At 35.5% G+C, this 23060-nt stretch overlaps 1 protein-coding gene across 2 annotated transcripts in view; it reads left to right on the forward strand.

Annotated features, from left to right (window-relative positions):
* LOC145693152 (uncharacterized) overlaps positions 1-20333 on the forward strand; it is a 45361-nt gene extending 25028 nt beyond the window's left edge. For both annotated transcript variants that reach the window (XM_081768894.1, XM_081768896.1), the window contains exon 2: positions 14219-20333. In XM_081768894.1, the coding sequence (XP_081625020.1) occupies positions 14286-18503 (4218 nt within the window). In that variant the 5' untranslated portion in view covers positions 14219-14285 and the 3' untranslated portion in view covers positions 18504-20333. The remainder of the gene's footprint in view (positions 1-14218) is intronic.
* Positions 20334-23060: the final 2727 nt, after the last annotated feature.

Here is a 23060-nt window from a genome sequence, read left to right on the forward strand (position 1 = left end):
CGGCTTTTTGATAACTTGCTGAAATTGTGCTAGATTTGGGCAGGATGCTAAAAGCAAGATGCTAGATGCTAGAGACATGCAAATTATGCTAGATCTAGCATCATTATGCTAGATCTGGCAACGCTGTTCCCCACAATAGGCGTGTCGTGCAAGTAACCAATCACACGCCAGGTACTAGCTTTTACCTATTGCTTCCTTCTCACAGCTCAGAACATTGGTAACTATGGATAGACGTACAGCAGTAATTACTTTATGGGAGTTGGAAGGTTATTCTGCAACTGCAGCTAGCAGGCGAGTAGGTGTCCCGGCCTCTACAGGAAGGCGATGGATTCGGAAATATGGTGCTACAGGTCAGACTGGTAATTTACGATCTCCTGGTCGTCCGCATGTGTCAACCGAAGCCCAAGATGCGAGATTAGTAAACGAAGCCCGGTTAGACCCACTAAGGACGTCTGGACAGCTAAGGGAAGCTTCTCTCTTTCCTGGTAATAAGCATACAGCTCTGCGAAGGCTTCGTCATGCTGGGTTACGTGGCCGTGTTGCTGCCGTGAAGGAAAAACTCTCAGACGACCACAAAATTTACCGTCTCGCGTTTGCACAGGCGAATGTGGGTCTCAATTGGGAAAACGTAGTTTTCTCAGATGAATCCATATTCACAACATCAAAGGAGGGACGCCGTTTTGTGTATCGTCCGAGAGGTACCCGATATGACCATGGATATGTGGCTGCTTGCAATCGCAGTGGCCATGTATCTATTTTATGTTGGGGTTGGATTTCCAGTCGCGGAGCAGGACAGCTTCATAGAATTGAAGGACATCTGGACAATGCTCAGTACTTAGACATTATCAGTAATATCATGGTGCCATCTGTACGAGTATTTCAGCCTGATGGTGTAATTCAGTTCCAGCAATACCAGTCGCCAATACATACTTCCCGTGTGGTTCATGAATGGTTCGCAGGGCACCCTGAGATTGATTTAATCGACTGGCCGCCTCGTGGAGCAGACCTCAATCTCATGGAAAATATGTGGGCAGAAGTGAAGCGTACTCTAAGGGAACGTTGGCCTGAGGCAGATCCACCAAGAACTCAGGATGACCTGTGGCATCTTGTTTCCGAAGCATGGCTGGAGGTAGGGGAAGGAGATAGATTTGTCACCCATGTAATAGATTCCATGCCCAGAAGAATGGAGCGTGTAATAAATTCAGAAGGGTCTTGGACACAATATTAATGTCCCCGCCTTAACTCCCGAAAAAAGCCCTTTTCAGGGCTACCTAAACGCCTCTGAAAATATTTCTAGAAGTAAACCACTTCTTGTATCCGATTTCTGTGCAATCCTACTAACAAAAGAATGATAATTAGCTGTAGGCTTTGAACTCAAGACCTCTTCAGTGGCAAGTCCGTACTCTACCAGTGAACTAACATGAACACGCAAACCCAACCTGAAGAAACACGACTTTCAATTTCTGGTATTCGATGACAACGATGCTCATATACTTTGCAAATGTTGTATTCAACTTGGGATATTCCGCAACACACACACACACATAAACAAAGCGAAAGAGAGAGAGAGAGAGAGAGAGATGAATACACAAAAGCATATTCAACGTATTCGAATGAGACTCTAAGTAACGACATTCCGTTCTAAAGAGAATTTGTGTTTCTTCCCGTGACGTTAAGGGGATCGGGAAAAGTTATGTGTCTTGAAGCAGGATACGACTTTGGATACTCTGTTTATACACTTTCTATATCCGTAGGAATATACTGTATTTCACGAATATAAATAACATACTGTAATGAGAATATTGAGAAGTTAAATCTGTATGACAAATAGCTGCAAATAAATACACTACATAACTTATTTATTGCTATTAAACGATTTTCCTAACTTGTATTTAACATTCTCATATATAATACCGACCTACTGTGAAAATTATCTCAGATGTTATATTTTAAACATAATACTTACTATGTTCTGCAATTATTATGTTATATATAAACAACTTATGTATTTTAATGTAATTATTTTATATAATTTTTCATGCATTGCGGAAAATATAATTTTAAAAAAAAATATTGGCCCAGACGAGAATCGAACTCTCAACCATATGATTTGAAATCCGACAGCTTACCAATGAGCTAACACAAGGACTTCTAGAACTAAGCTTCTAGCAACGTATAACGGATCTCAAGATGATTATGACATTCATATCCATTACAAACGCAGTTTCTGTTCTACTTTGACTTTTATTTTAGTACTCAGGCGATAATTATGTTCTATTTCTTAATTTTGAGCATTCTTTTACATATGGAAAGATTCTTTAACGTATTTAAATGTTCCATTACGTATAGAGAGCTAAATGACAAACAAGCATGTGCTCACATTAATAAAAACGTTTCGAAATATTGTATCATTTAGTATTTCAATCAATGTTGCTTTTTTAAACACTTGGTAACAAGTCTTATTATATTTAAAAGAAGAAAAACACATCTGCAAACTTTTACCCTTTTGCAAAGGCTGGCTTGGAGGTTCGAACCTGGCTTACTTTTTCCCGAACATACCCGAAGCTGGACTTTGAAAATTTTTGCCTCAAAACACCAATAAAGAATGCGCTCAACCTTTTTGAGACAAGGTGTACATTTCCGAACTTAAACTACCTATGTACTGTTCTGAGGTCAAATCCCAACCACTTAACAACTCAATTTCGCTTGAAGTGGCACTTACCATTTTCTTCCCTAAGCGGCTCAATTATAGTTTATTTATTTTTATATCAAATATACTGTTAATTTCCATTTCTATATGAAAATTTGTCATATTTGGCCTATTTTGTATAGAGATATGTAATTTTGTTTTTAAACTGTTGTTAAATCGTTTCTTTAAAAAAATAGTGACAATATATATGAAAATAGAAACAAAGTCAGTATAAAAAACTTGGTAAATAAAAATGGTCAGATTGGTGAGGAAAGGTAGATAATTGGTGAGGAAAGGTGTAGGAGATGTAAAGGCTGCTTTGACAAGAACTTTATATGGTCATGGAATTCTTATGGTCTTTTTTTTTTTTTTTTTTTTTTTTTTTTTAACATCAGAACTTTGTAGAAAAGTATTTCACAAATGTTTGATGTACTGGAAAATATTCTCCAGTTATACTGGTAAATGTCTAAATTGTAGCGAGTCCAGTCTTACACAGGATTAAGTATGGTGCTAGACATTTGTGTTAGAAATTAGGTGAAAAAAGGACTCGTCGATCCATATTACATATATCCAATTATATATATCAGCGGTCCATTTTGCTTATTCTTGACACCATTTTCTTCACGCAGAAACGTTGTTGGCGATGATCAGCAGTTTGGAAATTGCAATCAAACCATTTATGTTCATGTTATGGAACTCTCAGTGGACTGTAATAATCGTAATAGGATGTTTCAGGTGCTAATTGAATTCTGCAGTCACTTTTGCCGCATTCCTTAATGACAATTGTCTTCAGTGCTCGGCGAGCCTGTTACTGATGCTTCTCATCCATTCATTATTACTCTTTGCCGATACTGTCTTTGCCATGAGTTCTGTAGATCGTTCTCACTTGGGACACTGTTCCTCGTGATACTTAGTACATTGGCTATCTTAGATGAACTTACGCCAAATAACCACACATCTATAATTTGATATCTTTGAAACTGAGACAATTTTGTATCAGCACCGTCTACCTGCTGCAACATAGCCTACATTGTACTACTTATGTACTATAGATTATCACTTCACACATCTTGTGCGAAGTGATAAGGAATAGAAAGATCAGTTTAGAGATTAAATTCATTTGATGATATTGTGTTTCATTTTTTACACATTTCAACTGGGGTCCAGAAATAATGCAATTGGAAATCGATGTATCATTTGGTCGGTCATAGTCCTTCGAGCATGTTCAATTTAGTGTCTTTCTAGTAACATTAGTTTCGATGACAAATCTGGTATTAGTTCTAGCGTTAGATGTAAAGTCTTTGAAATATTTAGGATAGCAGTACTCGAGTCCGTTCTCTTTCTCTCTCTCTTTCTTTCTCGCAGATTTAAAAACTCTAGTCTGCATATTCGCAGTCTGTCTTGTTCACAATCTTACATATAGGGTGCTTCAAAAAGGACTTTACAACTTTGTAAATTCGTATAAAATTATTTAAACTAATTACAGAGCTAGTTTTGGTATCATTAGTAGAGTAAATGAGACAGAACTTTGTCAACAAAATCAATCTGGCTTGTGTTAAGAAAACGTTTGCATCTCAAATCGCACACAGCAACAATCTATGTCGCAGTGTAAAATGTTAAGCCTGACATGCTGCGGATTTGATAGGAAATAGACTTCCAGGTAGATGTCTGCAAAATAACCAAAGGAAATCGCATCAAACCTAACTAAAATTTAAGGTAAAAATATGATCTATTTTGTTACAAAATTACGCGAAAATCAGTACTACAAGTAATCTGAACAAATTTAAATAAATCTACAAAATTGTAAATTGCTTTATGAAGCACCTTGTACAAAATAATGTATGTTTGTCTGCTATACAAATCAACATCGTTGAACTATTGCTTAAAATGTATTCTTCTAAGGGGGAGAGGGAGAAGTTGAAGGGAAGAATATTGAACTAGTTCCGTAAAATCATGCTCATCTTTGAAAAATACTTTTAAAGTCACTGTTGTAATTATAAACTACATGCATTCTCAACTTACCACTTACTTGAAATTCCTCACTTCCTTCTACAGCGATTTGTACTAGTGCGGGTTAAGAAAGAAGCTCTTGGAGAATTCGAGGTTTTATATTAAAAGCACTAAGAAAATACATATCGGTATGTAGCTATTGCCTGATGGGAATTTCAGAAGAGTATCAACGTAAAAAAGCTTGTGATCTTACCTGTAAGTTTGTAATTACAACATTTCTTTACAAGTGTTTTTAAGCAGTGAGCACAATTCTACATACATATGTTGTTACAAAAGAAATGCTAGTGCAAAGTATTTGCAGTTGCAGATCGTTCGTGAGAAGAACTGTTCGAGTATAAAGAACTTATATTAACAAGAGTTTTAAAACAATCATTTTCCAACTGGACATACGAAACAAAAAAAGGGTAAAATGAAATGCTGAGAAGTTCCCAAAGCTACTGACTGAAACAATGATTCCTGAAATAGTTCACTGCAATTAAAGTGCATTTGGACACAGTAAGCTTCTTTTTCAAATTAGGTTTCTTATATTTGATAGATCACAAAAATATAGAAAGTACTTATTCAGGAGATGAAACACTATTCCTTTTCTTCTTTTTTTTCATACTTTTGTATTGTAAAACAGTCGTTTCGATCTCTGTTATTATTTTTCTTTCTCCACAAACATTTCTTCAAAGAACATTTTGAAAATTTATGCTAACTTAACGCCATGTTTCTACAAGCAATATATATGTTACCGTTGAAAGACATCAAAGAACAATAGATGCAGTCTTCTACTTAGTGTTGTACAGTAAATAAATAAATAAATAAATAAATAAATAAATAAACGTATACTAGCAGAATAACTACCAATTCAATCAAACTAGTAACGAATGATAGACTTTTTAGTGCCTTAAAAAATTGTTTTTTTAAGATTTCCCCGAAAACTACGTTCAGTGGTAGAGCGCTAACCTCTAGTGCGTAGGTTCCCAGGTTCGATCCCAGCCCCCCCCCTCCTTCTCCGACAAATGGACAAACATCGTATTCATGGGTTTTCTCGGGATTCTCTCGTTTCCGCCGACTTCCATCATTTCACTATTATAGTCTATCGTATCATTATCGTTGCTCTTAACTTTGGTATATGAACATGGAACGTTAAAAAAAAAAAAAAAAAAAACCCTTAAGCATGTCTAAGAGTTAGTGATAATTTTGGGCTCAGTAACCATATTGTGCACTGTCATCCTGCCATCTTGGTAGTGTCAGAATTGAGAGCTTGATTAGTATATATTTCAGTATCAGTTTCATCTTAATACGTGGCATGGTTATCGTACAGCAGCGTTTTGTAGGTTTACAGAAATTGTAGAGCTTCGTAATTTAGAGCAAACTTGAGAGTTTTTAGAAGTCTTTCAGACAGTAACCAGTTTTCTTTAAACGCATTTCCTTCTCTGTTTGTGCAGTAGCGTGAGCCTTACGATAATCATTTAATTCACAAAAATATTTTTCCAACATATAAAAATAATAATAAACTTCCTCTTTATGAGGTTAGGGGAGAGAGAAATATTCTTTAGCTGTTAATAATCAGAATTTCAAACAACTTGATATTTTCGCAGTAACCTCTATGAATTCGTAATTTAAAAAAAAAAAAAAAAAAAAAAAAAAAAAAAAAAAACTGGCGAGTAAGGAATAATGCAAAGTCTCACCTGAGAACGAAACTGATTTGTTACTTATATGATGAAATCAAAACCACATAAAGTAATATCGAACGAGGGGAGCTACGATAATTTATAGTACACATTCAAGATTCTAAAGCTGGCATTCCATAGGTGCTGTGGAATACTACTTCTAATATACAGTATACTGACCGATCATTGAAGTATGATCATCAATTTCAATAGTAGATTTGATTTTGTCGCCACGTGAGTTTCTAGATGATTCAGCCCACAACCCAGTAATATATACCTACGAGCCTAGGTAGTCAATTAAAAATTAGAATTCGCGCGAAATGGGTAAACGTTAATATTTATCAGTATTTAGATCACGTCGTGGTGGTGCTTCGTCGTGCAAACGCTACACTGGTGTGGCATTCAAGAGCAGCCTAATGCAATTGTATCAAAACTTACAGATTATTATCAGTTTATTGGAAACACCTGCAAGAAGTGCAACTTAACGTATTAATGTAACTTCTGACTACCTTTTGCTCTCAGAATATCTCTGGTGCGACATGGAGTGGAGTCATGGAGGTCGTGAATGGTAGGAAATAGAATATTACATCATTCCGCTTGCAGGGCATCTCTCAGTTCCGTGAGAGAGGATGGAGAAGGAAATCGGTAGCGGATTCGTATCTCCTAAATCGACCACGGATGTTCAATTATGTTCAAGTCCGGAGAGTGATCAGGCCAGGGGAGGTGATCAATTTCATCCCGATGTTTCTCAACTGCAACAACTCCTGTTGTCTGAATAAGCTCATTTCATCCCGAAATATGGTGTCACTGTCTAGAACAATATCTGAACCATATGCACATAGTCTCCGAAAATGGCGATATAATTACCGACAGTGACGGGACCGGCTAGCAACAACACCGGCCCCAATGAAATATATATATATATATTTCCAACCCCAGCATTATAGAGCTGCCAACACACACAAACTTGCTCCGTAATTTGAAATAAGATGAATAATGACTTATTCAGTCGTATCATATGCATCTAGTCATAGCGGTTCGCAGCACCATTCTCATCGTGCTAAAGCGGTATGTTCCCTTATCAGCGATTTTGCCCGGGTAACTCGATCCGTATGTCCATTGATCCATGTCATGTAATTCGTGGCGAAGTGTGATTGTCAACACATACTGAGGGAAGTGCTGCTTGAATCCCTCCGCCACATGCACCGCAGTCGCAATACAGTTCTGGGTAACAATCCGCTTTTAATTATCAGTAGGAACTAATGATTTTCTTCCAACCACTGTTCCTCTTCGCCGATGTTTTGCTGTAAGTTTTGCAGTCCGTTATCAGCTTGAACACTGTCCCGTGCAACACCCAACACGCTTGTCACTTTCGTCTCGCCTCCATCACATAACGACATAACAGAACACCAACAATTTGCCCTCTTTGGAAATCAGAGAAATGCCCATTTTACACAATCACCGTCTCAGTTCACTGCACACTACTGTTCTAACGTTTCCTACGTAGTACAGAGTTTGCCCTAACACGCATCACCAAGAGTCTGTGAGAAATAAAGACTGAATTCTGCTTTGTGTTGTGTTGTGTTGTGCGTGTGTGTTTGTATTTGTTTGTTCATTTGTTTTTGTTTTATGAGCTTTGTTGGAATTTATGATGTCCGTTTTGATGTCCGGTGGGAAACGGGCCTCAGCAACACAGCATAGAGATGGACTAAGATTACGCGTTGAATGTCACAAACGCAGCATGCGTCCAGCAAATAAGCTGGAGTACCCAGACGGTCAAGAGGCAGTGGAATGTTGAACAACGTCGTATGAAAGTGCGCCGGAGAGAATACACAGTTAAGATTGATTTTTTTCTTTTTTTCGAATTCGAACTTGACGTTCTGCACACCTAGCCGCAGAAAATACTTATTAACATTTCATTTGAGCCAGAAATGAATGAGCGTACCATTCTCCGTTGATTTATCAAATGTCGACACATCATTGCAAAATGAGTCACATGTTAGCATTTCGTTCGTGCCATTGCAGACAAGCTAAGCACACGCCACATCATTGTCGTTCGGCGGGTCTGTGAAATATGTAAGGGGCAAAATTTTACTCATAAATTCCACATGAGTTAACACCGACCAATAAGAATCGTCGTCGGGAGATATGCATCGAATTGTTATCGGTACTTCAAATTAAAACTGGATCTGGTATGTCAATTCGTAAACGGTCAGGACAATGATTGGATGGTAATTAACTTCCAGGATGGTTTCTCAAACCACCTCAATCCATGGAAGATGGTCTATAATGGGATTGATCTTTTTCAGGCGAAGTGAAATCATAACTGCTGATCGTTATAGTGCTGAACTAAATGGAATGCACCACAAATTTGTCTGCAAGCATCCAGCAGTGGTCAACAAGCATGTCGCTAAAGGACGGTGCAAACTCTCCATGAGTTACAGTAATAAATTATTTCTTACCACCGTATTCTGCTGGCGTATCTCCCTCCAACTACCACCCCTTCCGGCATCTCGATTACTTCTTCGAAGAGAAGAGCTTTCCTGATGATTGAGCAGTGCAACATGCAGCTGAGGATTTCTTAATATTGCAGCTTCAGACTTCTTTCGTCACGAAACCCAATCATTGACTGAGCGATGACATAAATGTGTTCTTGCAGACGATGATTATTTTGATTAACCATGTATTGTACTTTCCCGTTCGTTGGCCTTAGGATGATCACACACATTTCACTCTCTTTTATTTTATTCTTATCAACATAATAAAAATATTAATATAATTACAAAAATATCTCCGAAATATTAATAGGAATTCTGAAACGAGAAACACTGTTCCACCGATTATAATTAGGCTACCTTTAAAATCCTCTTTTAAAATGTGTGAAATAATAGTTCTTTTGAAAGACACACTATTAAATTTTGGAAATAGTTGTACTTTAAAAAAATGAACATTCTTTCGTACAGAAGGCCAAGATCCCAATATCTGGGTATAATTCAGTAAACAAGTGTATTCCACGTTCTTTTGAGATCTTTTTCTAGAAGTTTGTGTACAAGGATGTCCAAAACAACTCGAAAATCCATCTCTAGTGTTGAAACATGGGCTGTCTGTCGTCCCCATACATCTTGGACTGTGAAATTGGCTTCAAAAGGACGAAGAATATCTTCTTCTGTCCTCCTTCAATTTGTACATTTTTTCGAATAGAATCAGTGCAAGACCTATACTATTTTGTACGAATTAAACAAGAATTATGTGCCGTTTCACACCCAGTGACTAACCCACGTACCTTCTGTGCATGAGATCCAGTGATCGATTCTAGGTGGAAATGTTTCTCTGGGACACAAATCAGAGTAGTGGTTTGGATTTCACTTTAAGCTATAGGTCTTTCCTTATATCTAGATTGATAGATTATAGTGTTTAATAGGAACGTTAGTAGCGAGGCTGTTTGTCTCAGCCGCGTTTTCTCATTAGTACCTGGTAAAGTAAGGGCACATCAGTTTTACAAATATAGACATAGGTTGTACTTAGTTTAGTTTAGGATGCTTGAAATATACTGATCTTATGTATTCACTTACTATAGTCTAGCCCAAAAATTATACCATGATTCAACTATCCTGTCCACCTGAACGTATTTATTCACTTCAAAATAATATAAATTCTATCTCTTCTCTCAGATCAATTCGATAATTAATGTCAGCCATAATACAGTACATTCACATATATTCAAATTGTCTACGAAGGATTCAGCGAATCAAGATTACACTAGTCAACAAGATTTTGGCACAGAAATGAAAATATCTGATTCTATTAGAACTTTTCACGTAGAATTCGAATCTGCAATCGGTTTTTCTCCATCACCCTCAGTTTCCCTGTGACAGGGATTCTCGGGAAATCCCCCCCCCCCCTTTTTTTTTTTTTTTTTTTTTTTTTTTTTACAATTTCTGTACCTGTAGCTCGGGTACCCTTAGGTATATAAACACACAAATTGTATTCTGGAGAAATAAACGTATTTATATAAAAATGTGCTGTGTACTGTTTATTTTACCATATTCATTAGTGCAGATAAAATCACATATAACTTTCACGAAAATTACAATATAAGGACGGTTTATACCTCATTGGAGTTCCAATAAAACATATTTTCAATGATGTGTACACCATGTCGCCATTTTTGTATGAGGGAATTTCTAGAGGGATTCTATTGGAAGTTCCCTCCAAAAGGTAGTTTATAAGATCTTTTTGTCTCAACTTGCTATTTGTATATAGTGATACAGAAACAAGAACTGCACTAAAACATAGTTTTATGTCTACTTAATAAATAATGTTAATTTCATGTGAATCGCATTATCTGTCTAGAGATATAAACTATTGTGCCTATTTATAGGTAATAAAGAATATACTATGCAAGACTTTTCCCAAACACAAAAACCTAACGTTGACGTATTATTGTTGGCACATAGATGGATACTCAAATACAAGCACAAATACACGCATGCTTTCTGTGAAAAATAAGTCACTTTTTAATATTTTGATCTGGCAACAATGCGTAAAAAAATTGATGACTTACGTAGCCTGATGACTGTTAGTAGAATTAAGTGACGGTCCAAGCTGGACGTGTTTTAGATGTGGCCGCGTGTAAGTTGAAGTGTTTGTGCATTGTGGAGTTCGAATAGATTGTGTTGTGTGGTGATGCACTGAGTTAGGTTACGTTTGTGCTGCTTTATGATTGATGGTGTGTAGATTGGTGTTGTGGAGTTCGAATAGATTGTGTTGTGTGGTGATGCACTGAGTTAGATTACGTTTGTGCTGCTTCATGATTGATGGTGTGTAGATTGGTGTGTGTGTGTGTATGTGATACCTTACAGGATACAAGATGCCGAGGAAGTGTGTAAATCACCCGGACAATTTCTGTTATGTATGTGGGGAGCTGACATTTAAATCGCAACGTCGATGTTTTACCCTACTTGTGAGGAAGTGTTATCAGTTATATTTTGGTTGCTGTGTAGGAGACCAAGATAAGAATTGGGCTTCTCACTACATTTGTTGTACTTGCGTGAAACGTTTGACTGAGTGGGCAAATGGTGAACGAAACATGAACTTCGCAGTACTGATGATACGGAGGAAACCAAAAGATCATTCTTCAGACTGCTACTTTTGTGTGACACAGATAAAAGAAATAACCAGTAAATCTAAGCACACAGTACAGTACCCTAATTTGCCATCAGCAATTAGGCCAGTTCCACACAGTGCAGAATTACCTGTACCAGTACCTCCTGCTCATCTTACGGTAAATGAGGATTACGTACTTGAGGCAACTACTGAAGTTCCAAATGAAGAAGATGATCCTACTTATGTAGGAAGCACATCTACATTGGATCCCCATCTGATAACTCAGGGTGAACTAAATGACCTCGTACGGGATTTAAAACTCTTCAAGATACAGGCAGAACTTCTTGCTTCTAGACTTAAAACCTGGAATCTGCTCTATCGTGATACTAAAGTGTGTATTTTTCGAAACCGTCATACAGAGTTTCAAAACTACTATTCTCAAGACATGATTTAGTGTATTGTAATAATGTCTGTGCTGTGATGGATACACTCGGACATGCACATATAAGTACATAGTGAAGATTGTTTATTGACTCTTCCAAAACTAGTTTGAAGGCTGTCCTTTTGCACAATGGCAATAAATTTCCTTCAGTGCCTTTGTCTTATGCAACTAATATGAAGGAAACCTATGAAAACATCAAAATAGTGTTAGAAAGACTTCAGTATGAAAAATACAAGTGGACCGTTTGCTGTGATTTAAAAGTTATTTTTTGTTAATGGGTTTGCAGCTTGGTTATACGAAATATTGTTGTTTCCTCTGCGAATGGGACAGCAGGAACAAAACGAAACATTACATCAAGAAGGAATGGCCAAAGCGTGTATTAACTCCTGGACAGAAGAATGTTGCTTATTTCTCACTGGGAGCCCTGATAAGATAATTCTACCTCCTCTTCACATAAAGTTGGGGCTCTTCAAAAACTTTGTTAAGGCAGTGGACAAAAGTAATGCAGGATTGTGTTACCTCAAGGAAAAATTTCCTCGGGTTAGTGACGCTAAAATCAAGGAAGGGATTTTTATAGGCCTCCAAATAAGATGTTTGATTCGTGACCAAAAATATGAGGATCTCTTAACTCCGGTTGAGAAAACAGTTTGGTGTTCATTTAAATGTTTAACAGAGAATTTTTTAGGAAACCAGAAAGCCCCAAATTACCGTGAAATTGTGAGTGATTCCCTGTAATCATTCAAAGAAATGGGTTGCAACATGTTCCTTAAAGTTCACTTTCTAGACTCCCACCTGGATTTCTTTCCTGAAAACTTTGGTGCTGTTAGTGATGAACATGGGTAACGTTTTCATCAGGACATTTCCTTCATGGAGAAGAGAGACCAGAGACAGTGGAGTTCACAAATGCTAGCTGATTACTGTTGGACACTCAAAAAAGATGTTCCAGAAGCCAAATACAGAAGAAAGTCGACAACTAAAACATTTTAGTTAAGGTAAGTAAGTGTTCATTTATTAAGAATATACCACTAACTACTTTTGTATTATTTATTAAGTAGACATAAAATTATGTTTCAGTGCAGTTCCTGTTTCTATATCACTATATACAAATAGCAAGTTAAGACAAAAAAAACCTTATAAACTACTTTTTGGAGGGAATTTCCAACAAAATCCCTCTAGAGATTACCTCATACAAAAGATGATGACATGGTGTATACATCATTGAAAATATGTTTTATTTCAAATCCAATGAGGTATAAACTGTGCTTATATTGTAATTTTCGTGGAAGTTATATGTGATTTAGCTGCACTAATGAATATGGTAAAATGAGCAGTACACATAGCATATTTTTATCTAAATATGTTTATTTCTCTAGAAAGAATAATGCGATTCTTATGAAACTTAGAGGGCTTACTAAGTATAAATCAAGCTAACATACAATATAATTTGTGTGTTTATATACCTAAGGGTACCCGAGATACAGGTATGAAAATGAAAAAAAAATGAAATTTGAGGAGAAATTTCCTGAAAATCCCTGTCACGTTAAAACTGAGGGTGAAGAAGAAAAACTGATTGCAGATTCGAATTCTACGTGAAAAGTTCTATTAGAATCAGGTATTTTCTTGCGTGTGCCAGAGAAAAAGTATTTTTTGTCGACTAGTGTTTTTATCGCAATTAACGCTCTCGTACACATTCACTAATGATACAAATATAACCACAAATCCTAAGCAACATACACTAAGTATCCTTTTAAGTACATCTATCTTTTTAACATCGGTTTTCACAGTATATTTCCTGATAACAGCCAATCTCACGTATATGTCTAATATACAGTATAAAGTACTTTCCACCTCCACATACTAGGACTCACATAGCTACAATGTTAAAAAGAGATATTGAACTCAGTTACCCTTTTACTGCAAACTCCTCTTAATACTCTGAACTATATACAAAATAGTCCAAAAATTCGCCTGAGCTTCGGATAAAGTTACCTCTTGTATATTAGATTATCCCACTTTGGGCAGAACTCGTTCATACGACAAAAGACTTATATATCAGTCATGAAAATTAGAAAACCATCTTTACCGTTTAAGCAACTAATTAAGCTTTCTTAAATCATACTTACAGGTAAGGGTAAAATTTAATAGCTGGTTGTTATTATTATTATTATTATTATTATTATTATTATTATTATTATTATTATTATTATTATTATTATTATATTTAAACACGGCTGACATCTTAAGAAACCATACTTTAATTTTTAAATGCATAATGTAGATAGTGTATTGTATTCTTCTTTCTTCTACTTTCAGAGTACCTTTCTTGGAGGGCAGTGTGCGATTGATTGAAACGCCAATTACCACCACGCATAAGAAAGTAATGAGAGTACAGAAAGTGAAAAAACCTCAGTCATCTTCTCAAAGTCATAACAAAACGGGGATCATTAATTTGAGTGATTTGATGCACTGTCGTGAGTGCAACAAGTACTTTATGAATCGAGCAAATTATTTAAAGCATATATCTACTCATACTGGAACAAAAATATTCAAATGTTGTGAGTGTGCGAAATTATGCACAACTCGTCATCATTTACTAGATCACTTGTTGTTGCATATAGGAGAAAAACCCCACTTTTGTGCAGTATGTGGACAATCTTTCTCGGTGGAAAGATACCTACGAAAACACTTCCGATTGAAGCATAAGGAGCAGCCTTTCTTGGAAAATTACCGACTGTTAGAAACTTCATGCGGGGAACCACGCGAAAGATTCTGTTGTAGTGTCTGTGGAAGTACTTTTAAGCTACAAATGACTTTAAGTTTACATGAAGATTTCTGTCATGGACAATTTTTTCAAAACAAAGATTGTGAAAATTATCGTTCCAAACTAGAGATGTTGATGCAAAAGTGTGGAATAGGTAGGCAAAATTCCGTTATAATGTCTGATTTTAAAAGAAATCATAATACGGTGACGGTGTGTGCAAAACCCGCTGATTCGACAGAGACAACACAAAGTGCATCGTCAGAAGACAGTAAAACAACTGATGAATGTAAGGTGCTTGATGACAAATCAAATCCTAACAAAAGCTCGAAAAAGTACAGTATTCTAGATCCACTTAAAAAGGCTAAACAAAGTCAGCCTATTGTGGAAGTAAGTAAAACTATACCAAGGACTAGTACACCAGTGTGGAAAGATGTGCCTAAAAATGTAGAACCGGTATTCACGGAGTGTTCAGAAAAAATGCGTTATTTTCAAATGCTAAATCTAGCAAGTAAAGAAGTGCTTTTGCTAGAAGGTCAGCATTTAAAGGCTAAAGATTTACGAAAGTTTAAGAAACAGAAACCGTGCTTTTGTGAACATGGTGACAGTGGTGGACATTCCCATTGTCTTGGCTCCGGATACAGAGCCAGCACTCTTGGGAAAGGGATTATCGTGAAAAACAGAGAGACTAGTAATTTGGATGCAAGTAAAAAGCGAAAACCGGAATTCCAGTCTGGTCCGTCAGAAGTTAAAAGGATGAAGAAGAAAACCTGCACCTGCAAAACTAGTCTTAAAGAAAATCAACTTTGTTCTACGGAACTATCTGAAGTTAAAGTTGAGACTACTGAATCAGATGTTAAGGAAGAGACGCATTTAGAAACATGTGAATTACATCCAAATTATTGTAAAAAGACTAACCCAAAGAAAGTAAAAAGAGAATTTGTCTGCAAAATATGCGGAGCGAAGTTTTCTATTCAGCAATATTTAGCTCAGCATTGTAAAGTACATCAGCAAAAAGTTGTTAGTAGTACGCAAATTTCACCTAAAAAAGAATTAAATAATTTAGATGTTGCCCCTCCTAAACAAGAATCACCAGTAAGTAAAAAGGAGGTAAGTCCAGATGGTCAAAATAGCAGAATTTATAAGTGCAATTTCTGTAAAGAGGTGTGCTTTACGAAAGCTGACTATGCTTCTCATATGAAACAGTGTCTTCGTGATTGCTTTCGAACTGACTTATCTGTGCCTATTTCCCCCAAGATGAAAGATTCTTCAAAACTATTTAATTGCAAAGTTTGTGGATTGAGATTTTCTCTTCAACAACATTTAGCAAGTCATTCGAAACTGCATCAAATCAGAAAACCTTTATTCTGTAAAATATGTAGCAAATTATTCACACAAAAAAGTAGTTTAGATAAGCATATGCAGAGCCACAATAAATATTTTAAGTGTGATGCATGTAGTGATATATTTGGTACAAAGACACAGTATGATTTTCATAGGAATCAATGTAATCTTCGTAAGGAAACAGATACGTCAGGTATTGAAGGTTCTAAAGAATATGTGTGTAAAGTATGTAATATTAGATTACCCACTGCTCAACATCTTGCATCACATTGCAAAATGCATCTTCGGACTAAAATCATGATTTGTGAATTATGTGGAAAAGACTTTCAGTGGAAAGCTGAACTTAACATACACGTTAAGCTCTTTCATTCTGATTGTAAAACAGAGTTACTTAAATGTAAAACGAAAGTAGTTAAAGAGATACATCACTTGCCTTCGATATCTGAAGCTAAACAGGAAACGTCCTCAGATATTCCCTGTCAAAGTGCAGAAGTATCTACTTCAACAAGTGAAACCTATGGAGAAGAAGTATGTAATAGAAGTGTAGCAACGCAATCGAATGTAACAAATGAAAAATCAAAAGAAAATGAAATAATTCCAGAATCTACAATGAATGAATCTATTGTAAGTGAACCAGGTACATCTGGACAAGAAAGACCAAGAAGTGATCATATTCTAGAGTCGATACCGAAAGAAAGTTATCAGGAAGTACAGACTGAAGTTGCTGAAAACAAATCCCCAGTCAAATGCATTGATGAAGATTCCATGGCATGTAGAAGTAGTGAAGAAACACAAAACGTTGAAAACACTCAAGATTCCATCTCAGATACAAGTGTTGAAAAATTAGGAGTAGAGGTGTTACCAGCAGATGAAGGTATTTACGAATGCACACCTACGACGCTTGAAGATGTAGGTGAAGATGAAAACCTGGAAAAATCTTACCACAGTGAACCTAATACCAAACAAGTCAATTCAAATTTTATTGAGCAAGAGGAACCTCGAGCTTCTCACCAAGAAAGCAATGAAACCAAAGATATATCCTCTAATAAACCAAAATCTAATGAAAGTTTGTTTAAATTGGATGAAGTAACACTGAACGGAGATTTCTGTTTAAATGTGTCTTTAGAATCTGACGAAGCAATTGTTCTAAAACATATATCAGAAACATACCAGGAATATGTAGAAAGCAATATGAATCCCAATTTCAAGTTTGGCACCCATTTGTGTTTCTCATGCAATAGATATTTTCCTTCCTATGAAAAACTCAAGAATCATGAATTTTCTGAAAACAAAATCGAATCTTATCTTTGTGATATGTGTGGAGAAGAATTCCAACATCCTTTGATATTTGTTTTTCATTTATATCAGCATTCGAAATTGGAACTTTCTGAAGTAGATGAGTTTTTCAAAAACTTACTTGAGACCCATGCAAATGCCACTATTGAGAATAAATATGTCTGTTTTATGTCCAATATGACGTTGCTTCAGAAGAAATACCCACAAACACTAAATGTTTGGACAAAACAAAAATTGTATCATCTTCGCGAGTTTATGCTTGGATGCTCAATGCCAAAGAAATCAATGGAAATTAACACGAAACCCAAAAGCAAAAATGTCTATTCATGTTCGGTATGTGGAAAATCATTTTTCACAAAGTTTTCATTGTGCATGCATTCACGATTGCATAAGAGAACTATGATCTGTATTCAAGGTATTTGCGGTAAAAAGTTTACGAGCGAGAAACAAATCATCAATCACTTACTTAAACACAATGAAAAGGAATCAAAATTGTGTAAAGTCTGTGGAAAATTTTGTGCCACAGAAAACGATATGTTAGTTCACGTTATGTCAAAGCATAATATTAAAAAGACTCCATATAATAGAACAACTTCGGCCAAACTACACTGTTACAAACTGTATGAGGAAGCGTGTGCTTTAAGAAGAAATTATACAGAGTGTTTATCGTATTATAATAAACCAGATTACTGTTGCGAAATGTGTGGTTTGCGCTGCTTCAACCAAGGAGAACTTATAGAACATAGTGTGTGTCATGTAAACTCAAAAATAATTACCTGTGATGTGTGTGGACTGATATTCAGTGACCATTACCATTTTCTAAAGCATTCTATGAATCATCGTGCTACAGATCCTCAGGTGTATGTGTGTGCTGTATGCAAAACATCATATGATGACCCAGAAGATCTTAAACTACATGCTGGAAGCCATATAGATGATAGGGTGTTTTCGTGTGTTAAATGTGGCGAATTATTTTGGGGACAGAACTCTTTAAGAATCCACAAGTGTTCTACTGAAGAAGTCTCTGCATATCAAAATGAAAAGTGTGCGAATAAAGCTAAAACCACTAATAATTATTTGACCAAACATCATGGTTTTGTTACTGGAAGTGACCAGAAGAAATTTAGTTGTGAAATATGCAGCCAAAATTTTGAGGTTGAAAAACAGCTGTTAGAACACTCACTATTTCATTTAGTGTAAGTCTCATTGATTGCTTTAAAAAAAGAAGAAGAAAATGATACAAATTCTTTGTATTCAAAAGTAATAAAATTATATCATATAAATTTTGAACACAGAATAAGAAAATAATCTTTCCTTCTAAAAAAATTGTTTAACTGTTTGTCGAGTTATTTGGAAAGTACGGTAAAGAAAAAGAAAAGTTTCCTTCGTTAGGTTTATGATAACATTAAATCACACAAACAAGGTAGCAATAGCAGAAATTAATACGAACTTAAAAAGCCATGGTATGTCTCAGTCTTCACCTTTTACTGTAGAAAGATCTACCAAATATTAAGATATCTTAAGCTTTTAATTGTTCCATAAAAAATCTATGACATTTGTGTAATCTGTTTCCAGTATAGATGCAAAACGTAAATAAATGATTATGTTAAGAGTAATAGAAAGAAACTGTTTAATCAAACGATACAAAGTATATGTATCCGCTACGTGTATTTTTGGAGATAGATTAGTATTATTACATGATGACTTAAATAAACTTCAGCAAAAATTACAGTTGACTATTGCCATTGCAAACTATTTGTTTGTACTAGTATTGTAAAGCAAAGCACTCATATCAAAAATTATAGGCAAAATATGAAAATGAAAAAAAAGAAAAAAACAAGGTCCTTCTATAAAAACTGCTTTCGATGCCTGTAGTTCGTTATTAGGTAATTTATTGAATGAGACAGTCATGATTTTAAGTGATCCTTATTTGAGTAATGTGTGCATACTTGTTTTCATAAATGTCATTTTCATTCAAATCTTTTCAAGTCTATAATTGGAAAGAAATTGGATTTATTCTTGAATATGTTTTGCTACTCGTATTCTCGAAGCGTGAAAATCTAAGTGAGATATCACAATGAATATACAATGTAAAAATAAATAAAGAAAATAAATAGTATATGCTAAAATTAATTGTGGAGTATTATGGTTTATAGTAATGCTTTGATAATAATAGCTAAGAGTTTCACTGCACATCTGTATTGTTGGATAAAAATAAAGTTTCCTAGCATGTAATTTTCTGTGATAAAATACTGAGTTTCTTTTAAGATGATCAATTTATCAGCACAAGTGTCTCTTGTAGTGTTGCAATTCGTGATAATGATACCTACGTATCTGTCAAGGCTCAATTTATTTGTAACATGCGTGTTGTATAAGCATTTAAATGTTTTCAGAATATGTTAGTTAGCTCAGTTATTATGTATAATTCTTAAAGTAAAGATGGTGGATTTGTTCTTTCTTAGAATGTATTAAGAGCAACTAGAATTTATATACTTCCAGTGCCTCAGAAAACATTCCGTTTGCTCTTAATTATTTTTGTGTGTTCTAATGTATGTGCTTATTTTGCATAAAGTTAAACATAATTACTTCTAAGTTGTACTTTCATGTCCATCGTAATTAGTACTTAAAAAGAGTATGTTCTATTTTTCTATTACAGTAATGAATTAGTATCTGTAAGTTACATATTTTGTGCCATAGCACTTTTTTTTTTTTCTCATTAAATTTTTCGTTAATTTTTATAGTTACTGAGGAATCTATACTCCTTTTCATTTAATGAGTGAATTGTATATATATATTTTTCTGTTACAAACATAGGGACCAGAAGTCAAACATGTTGCGCCACTTTTGGCACAGTCGGCATTTCAAGTATGTTATTGCTTTTAGTCCCGCAACAGTTAACTGGAATGTTGTTTTATTTTCCTGCTGTTCATTTTGTTACATGTATTTTTTCTACCTGCTATAGAGTATTGATTGTTTTAGTACTTTTATTGCTGTTGCGAATATTAAAATACATATACGGAATTAAGAATATTGTTGTGTTTTAAAAGTGCCTTACAATTTTTGATCCACCCGCGGGTACAACTTGGCGGCTTCTTTACAAATAGACAAATACGATCTTTCTCTCACGTTTGCGACTTTGTGTGCTTACGGTAGTACAAAATATTCACTGTAAGATCAGGAATACCGAAGTTACCAACAAGTGATCACAATGCCGTCATCTCTTCAGTTTTAAACATTATCGCATTATACAAAAGTGAGTTATGTTTCACAGTGTGAAAGAATGGTAGACTTCTAAACTATGCGAATTCAATACTCAGACTTAAAGATAGAACCTGTTGCTCCTGAATCCATATCTAAAAGCCACTACTCGCTATCGCTTGCTATTTTTGCTCTATGGAGATTAATATTTGAAATCGAAATTTCTAATTGGTTTCTATCACTTCCGAGTGCTATGGAGAAATAAAATCAGAGATGAAATATATTCCTGGGGTACCGAATCCATATCAAAAATTGCTTGTCACTATATATTTCTCTTTCATCCATTATGCAATCAGTGTTGAACCGAAAATCGAAAATTTTCACCATTTCCGGTTTGAACAGATAGATAAAAGTTGAGGCAAAATTAATTCTTGAGACGCGGAATCTGTACAAAAAAAAAAAAAAAAAAAAAAAAAATCGATATCTTACTGTTTTTGGTCTATGAAAACAAGTTTTGAAACCGGAAATACGAGTAAATTTCAACACTTCCGATTTTGGTAGAGAGCTGCAGATAGTCATATGTTGCCTTGAGACGCTGTATTGTTTGCAACAAGCCGCTTCTCGCTATCTGTTACCGTTTTTATTCTGTGACGAAAATGTTTAAAACCGGAAATGATTAATTTCTACCACTTCCAGTTTGAATAGAGGATTAACAAAGGGAATAGAGCTTACTGTTAGGATGATGAATCGACTACAAAAAACTGCTTCTTGATATCTTTCACCGTTTTCACTCTGTGGAAATCAATATTGAAACCGGAAGTAATAGAAAATTTGAACTACTTCCGGTTTCAGTAGTGTGTTGCGGGTAGTCGTGATATGTTGCCTTGAGACCTAAATTGTTCAAAAAAAAGTTTTCCGCTATCACCGTTTTCGTTCTACTGCGAAAAACGTTGCAACCGGAAATCGCTAATTTGAACCACTTGCGATTTATCAGACGAGATAGAACCTATTCTTGGAACGCCGAATCGATTGCAAAATAACACTTTCTTATATCTCTTACCGTTTTTGCTCTGATACCTATCGACAGTAGAAATGCGCACGAGACAAGATTTGTGGCTGTCTCGTCTCGTCTCGAAAATGTGGTGTAAAAGTGATGTCTCGACTCGAAAAATGTATATTTTTCTACTGGAAGAGCCGTGTCTCGACTCGAATTTTGTCAGGAAAATCCGGTCTCGACTTGTCTCGTGCGCATCCCTAAACAGATGGACATAGCCGTTCTGTACGATTTCCGACACTTATGCGTAGCATAGTTTGGAAGTCGAATAGATTAGATGATTGACGAAGAAAAAGTTGATTCCTTTTTGGCGACATGATTCAAGTAAAGTTTGTCGGACTATCAGCCAGGTGGAATTATTGATTTCCGACATTTCGAGTGCAGATATTACTTACAGGATTATTATGAAGAGACCACGTGGTAATGGTGTGTAGATTTTTGTCCCTAAGAGGGAAGGTTTCTTAAAAAAGAGAAGTATTACTTTATCCAATATTTTCTTTGTTTTGAGTGATTTTGCGTAGTGTGCGAAGCAGATGATCATTTTATACTGTGCACGGAAAGGGATGCAAAATTCTCAGCTGTTTTCATGGTATGTCTTGTGCCCAGCATGTGTTTTAATTTTGCGTTTTTGAGTAATTTTTCTAAGTGTGAGTGAGTCAACTACCTTGAGGAGAGTGGGATTTTGATTTATTTATTTTAGTAGAGGTTCGAAGATTAATCCTGGTTATTTGTTATAGATAAAACCTTAGCAAAAGCTTAAAAATTTGTTATGTTGGATATTTTGTCAACTGCCTTTAGGAGAAATGGGATTTTTTTTATTATTTATTTATTTTAATATGGGTTCGAAGGTTAACCCTGGTTATTTGTTGTCTGGATAAAACATTAACAAAAGCTTAAAAATGCGTTATGTGGATTTTTTGTGTGTATGTTTTAATTTGTTAGTGATGTTTGGTATGTGTTCTTCTTTGTGAGGTTATTTTTATGTTTTGTATCGGTTTTGTTGGCTTCTGTGTTCTTTGTTCTTTTTTGTTTGTTTGATAATAGAAATTCTTCTGTAGACATGATATAACGCTATGATAATCTGTAGTTTTCAATTATTCTGGGGTGTAGTGATGTTTAAGGAAGGACGAGAGTTGTATTTTATGTGCGTACTTTGTATTTAGTCCTTTGATCTTCCCCTTTATTGGTGGTACACCAGCAGCGAATACGATCCTTAACCAGTGCCTCAATGTTCTAATTTCTCATAAATTGACGCATATAGAGAAGTGTAGATCTTACTATTGTTTTATATGTGTGTATTTTATTTTTGATGGTGAGGATTGTATTTGACTTAATTCATTGATTTTTTAGATGAATATCTTTGCCCTTTTTGATAGTTAGAGTATGTTGTTTGTTACGCTTCGTCCCTCGTAAGCCAGTCAAGTCCCACCAGCCCTCAGAAGTAAACGTCACATTTGGGTGAATCGAGTTGCTGCTCGAGACATATGTGACAGACTAGTACTAAG

This window comes from Thermobia domestica, chromosome 8, assembly GCF_964235325.1.
Source record: "Thermobia domestica chromosome 8, izTheDome1.hap1.1, whole genome shotgun sequence".
NCBI lineage: Eukaryota > Metazoa > Arthropoda > Insecta > Zygentoma > Lepismatidae > Thermobia > Thermobia domestica.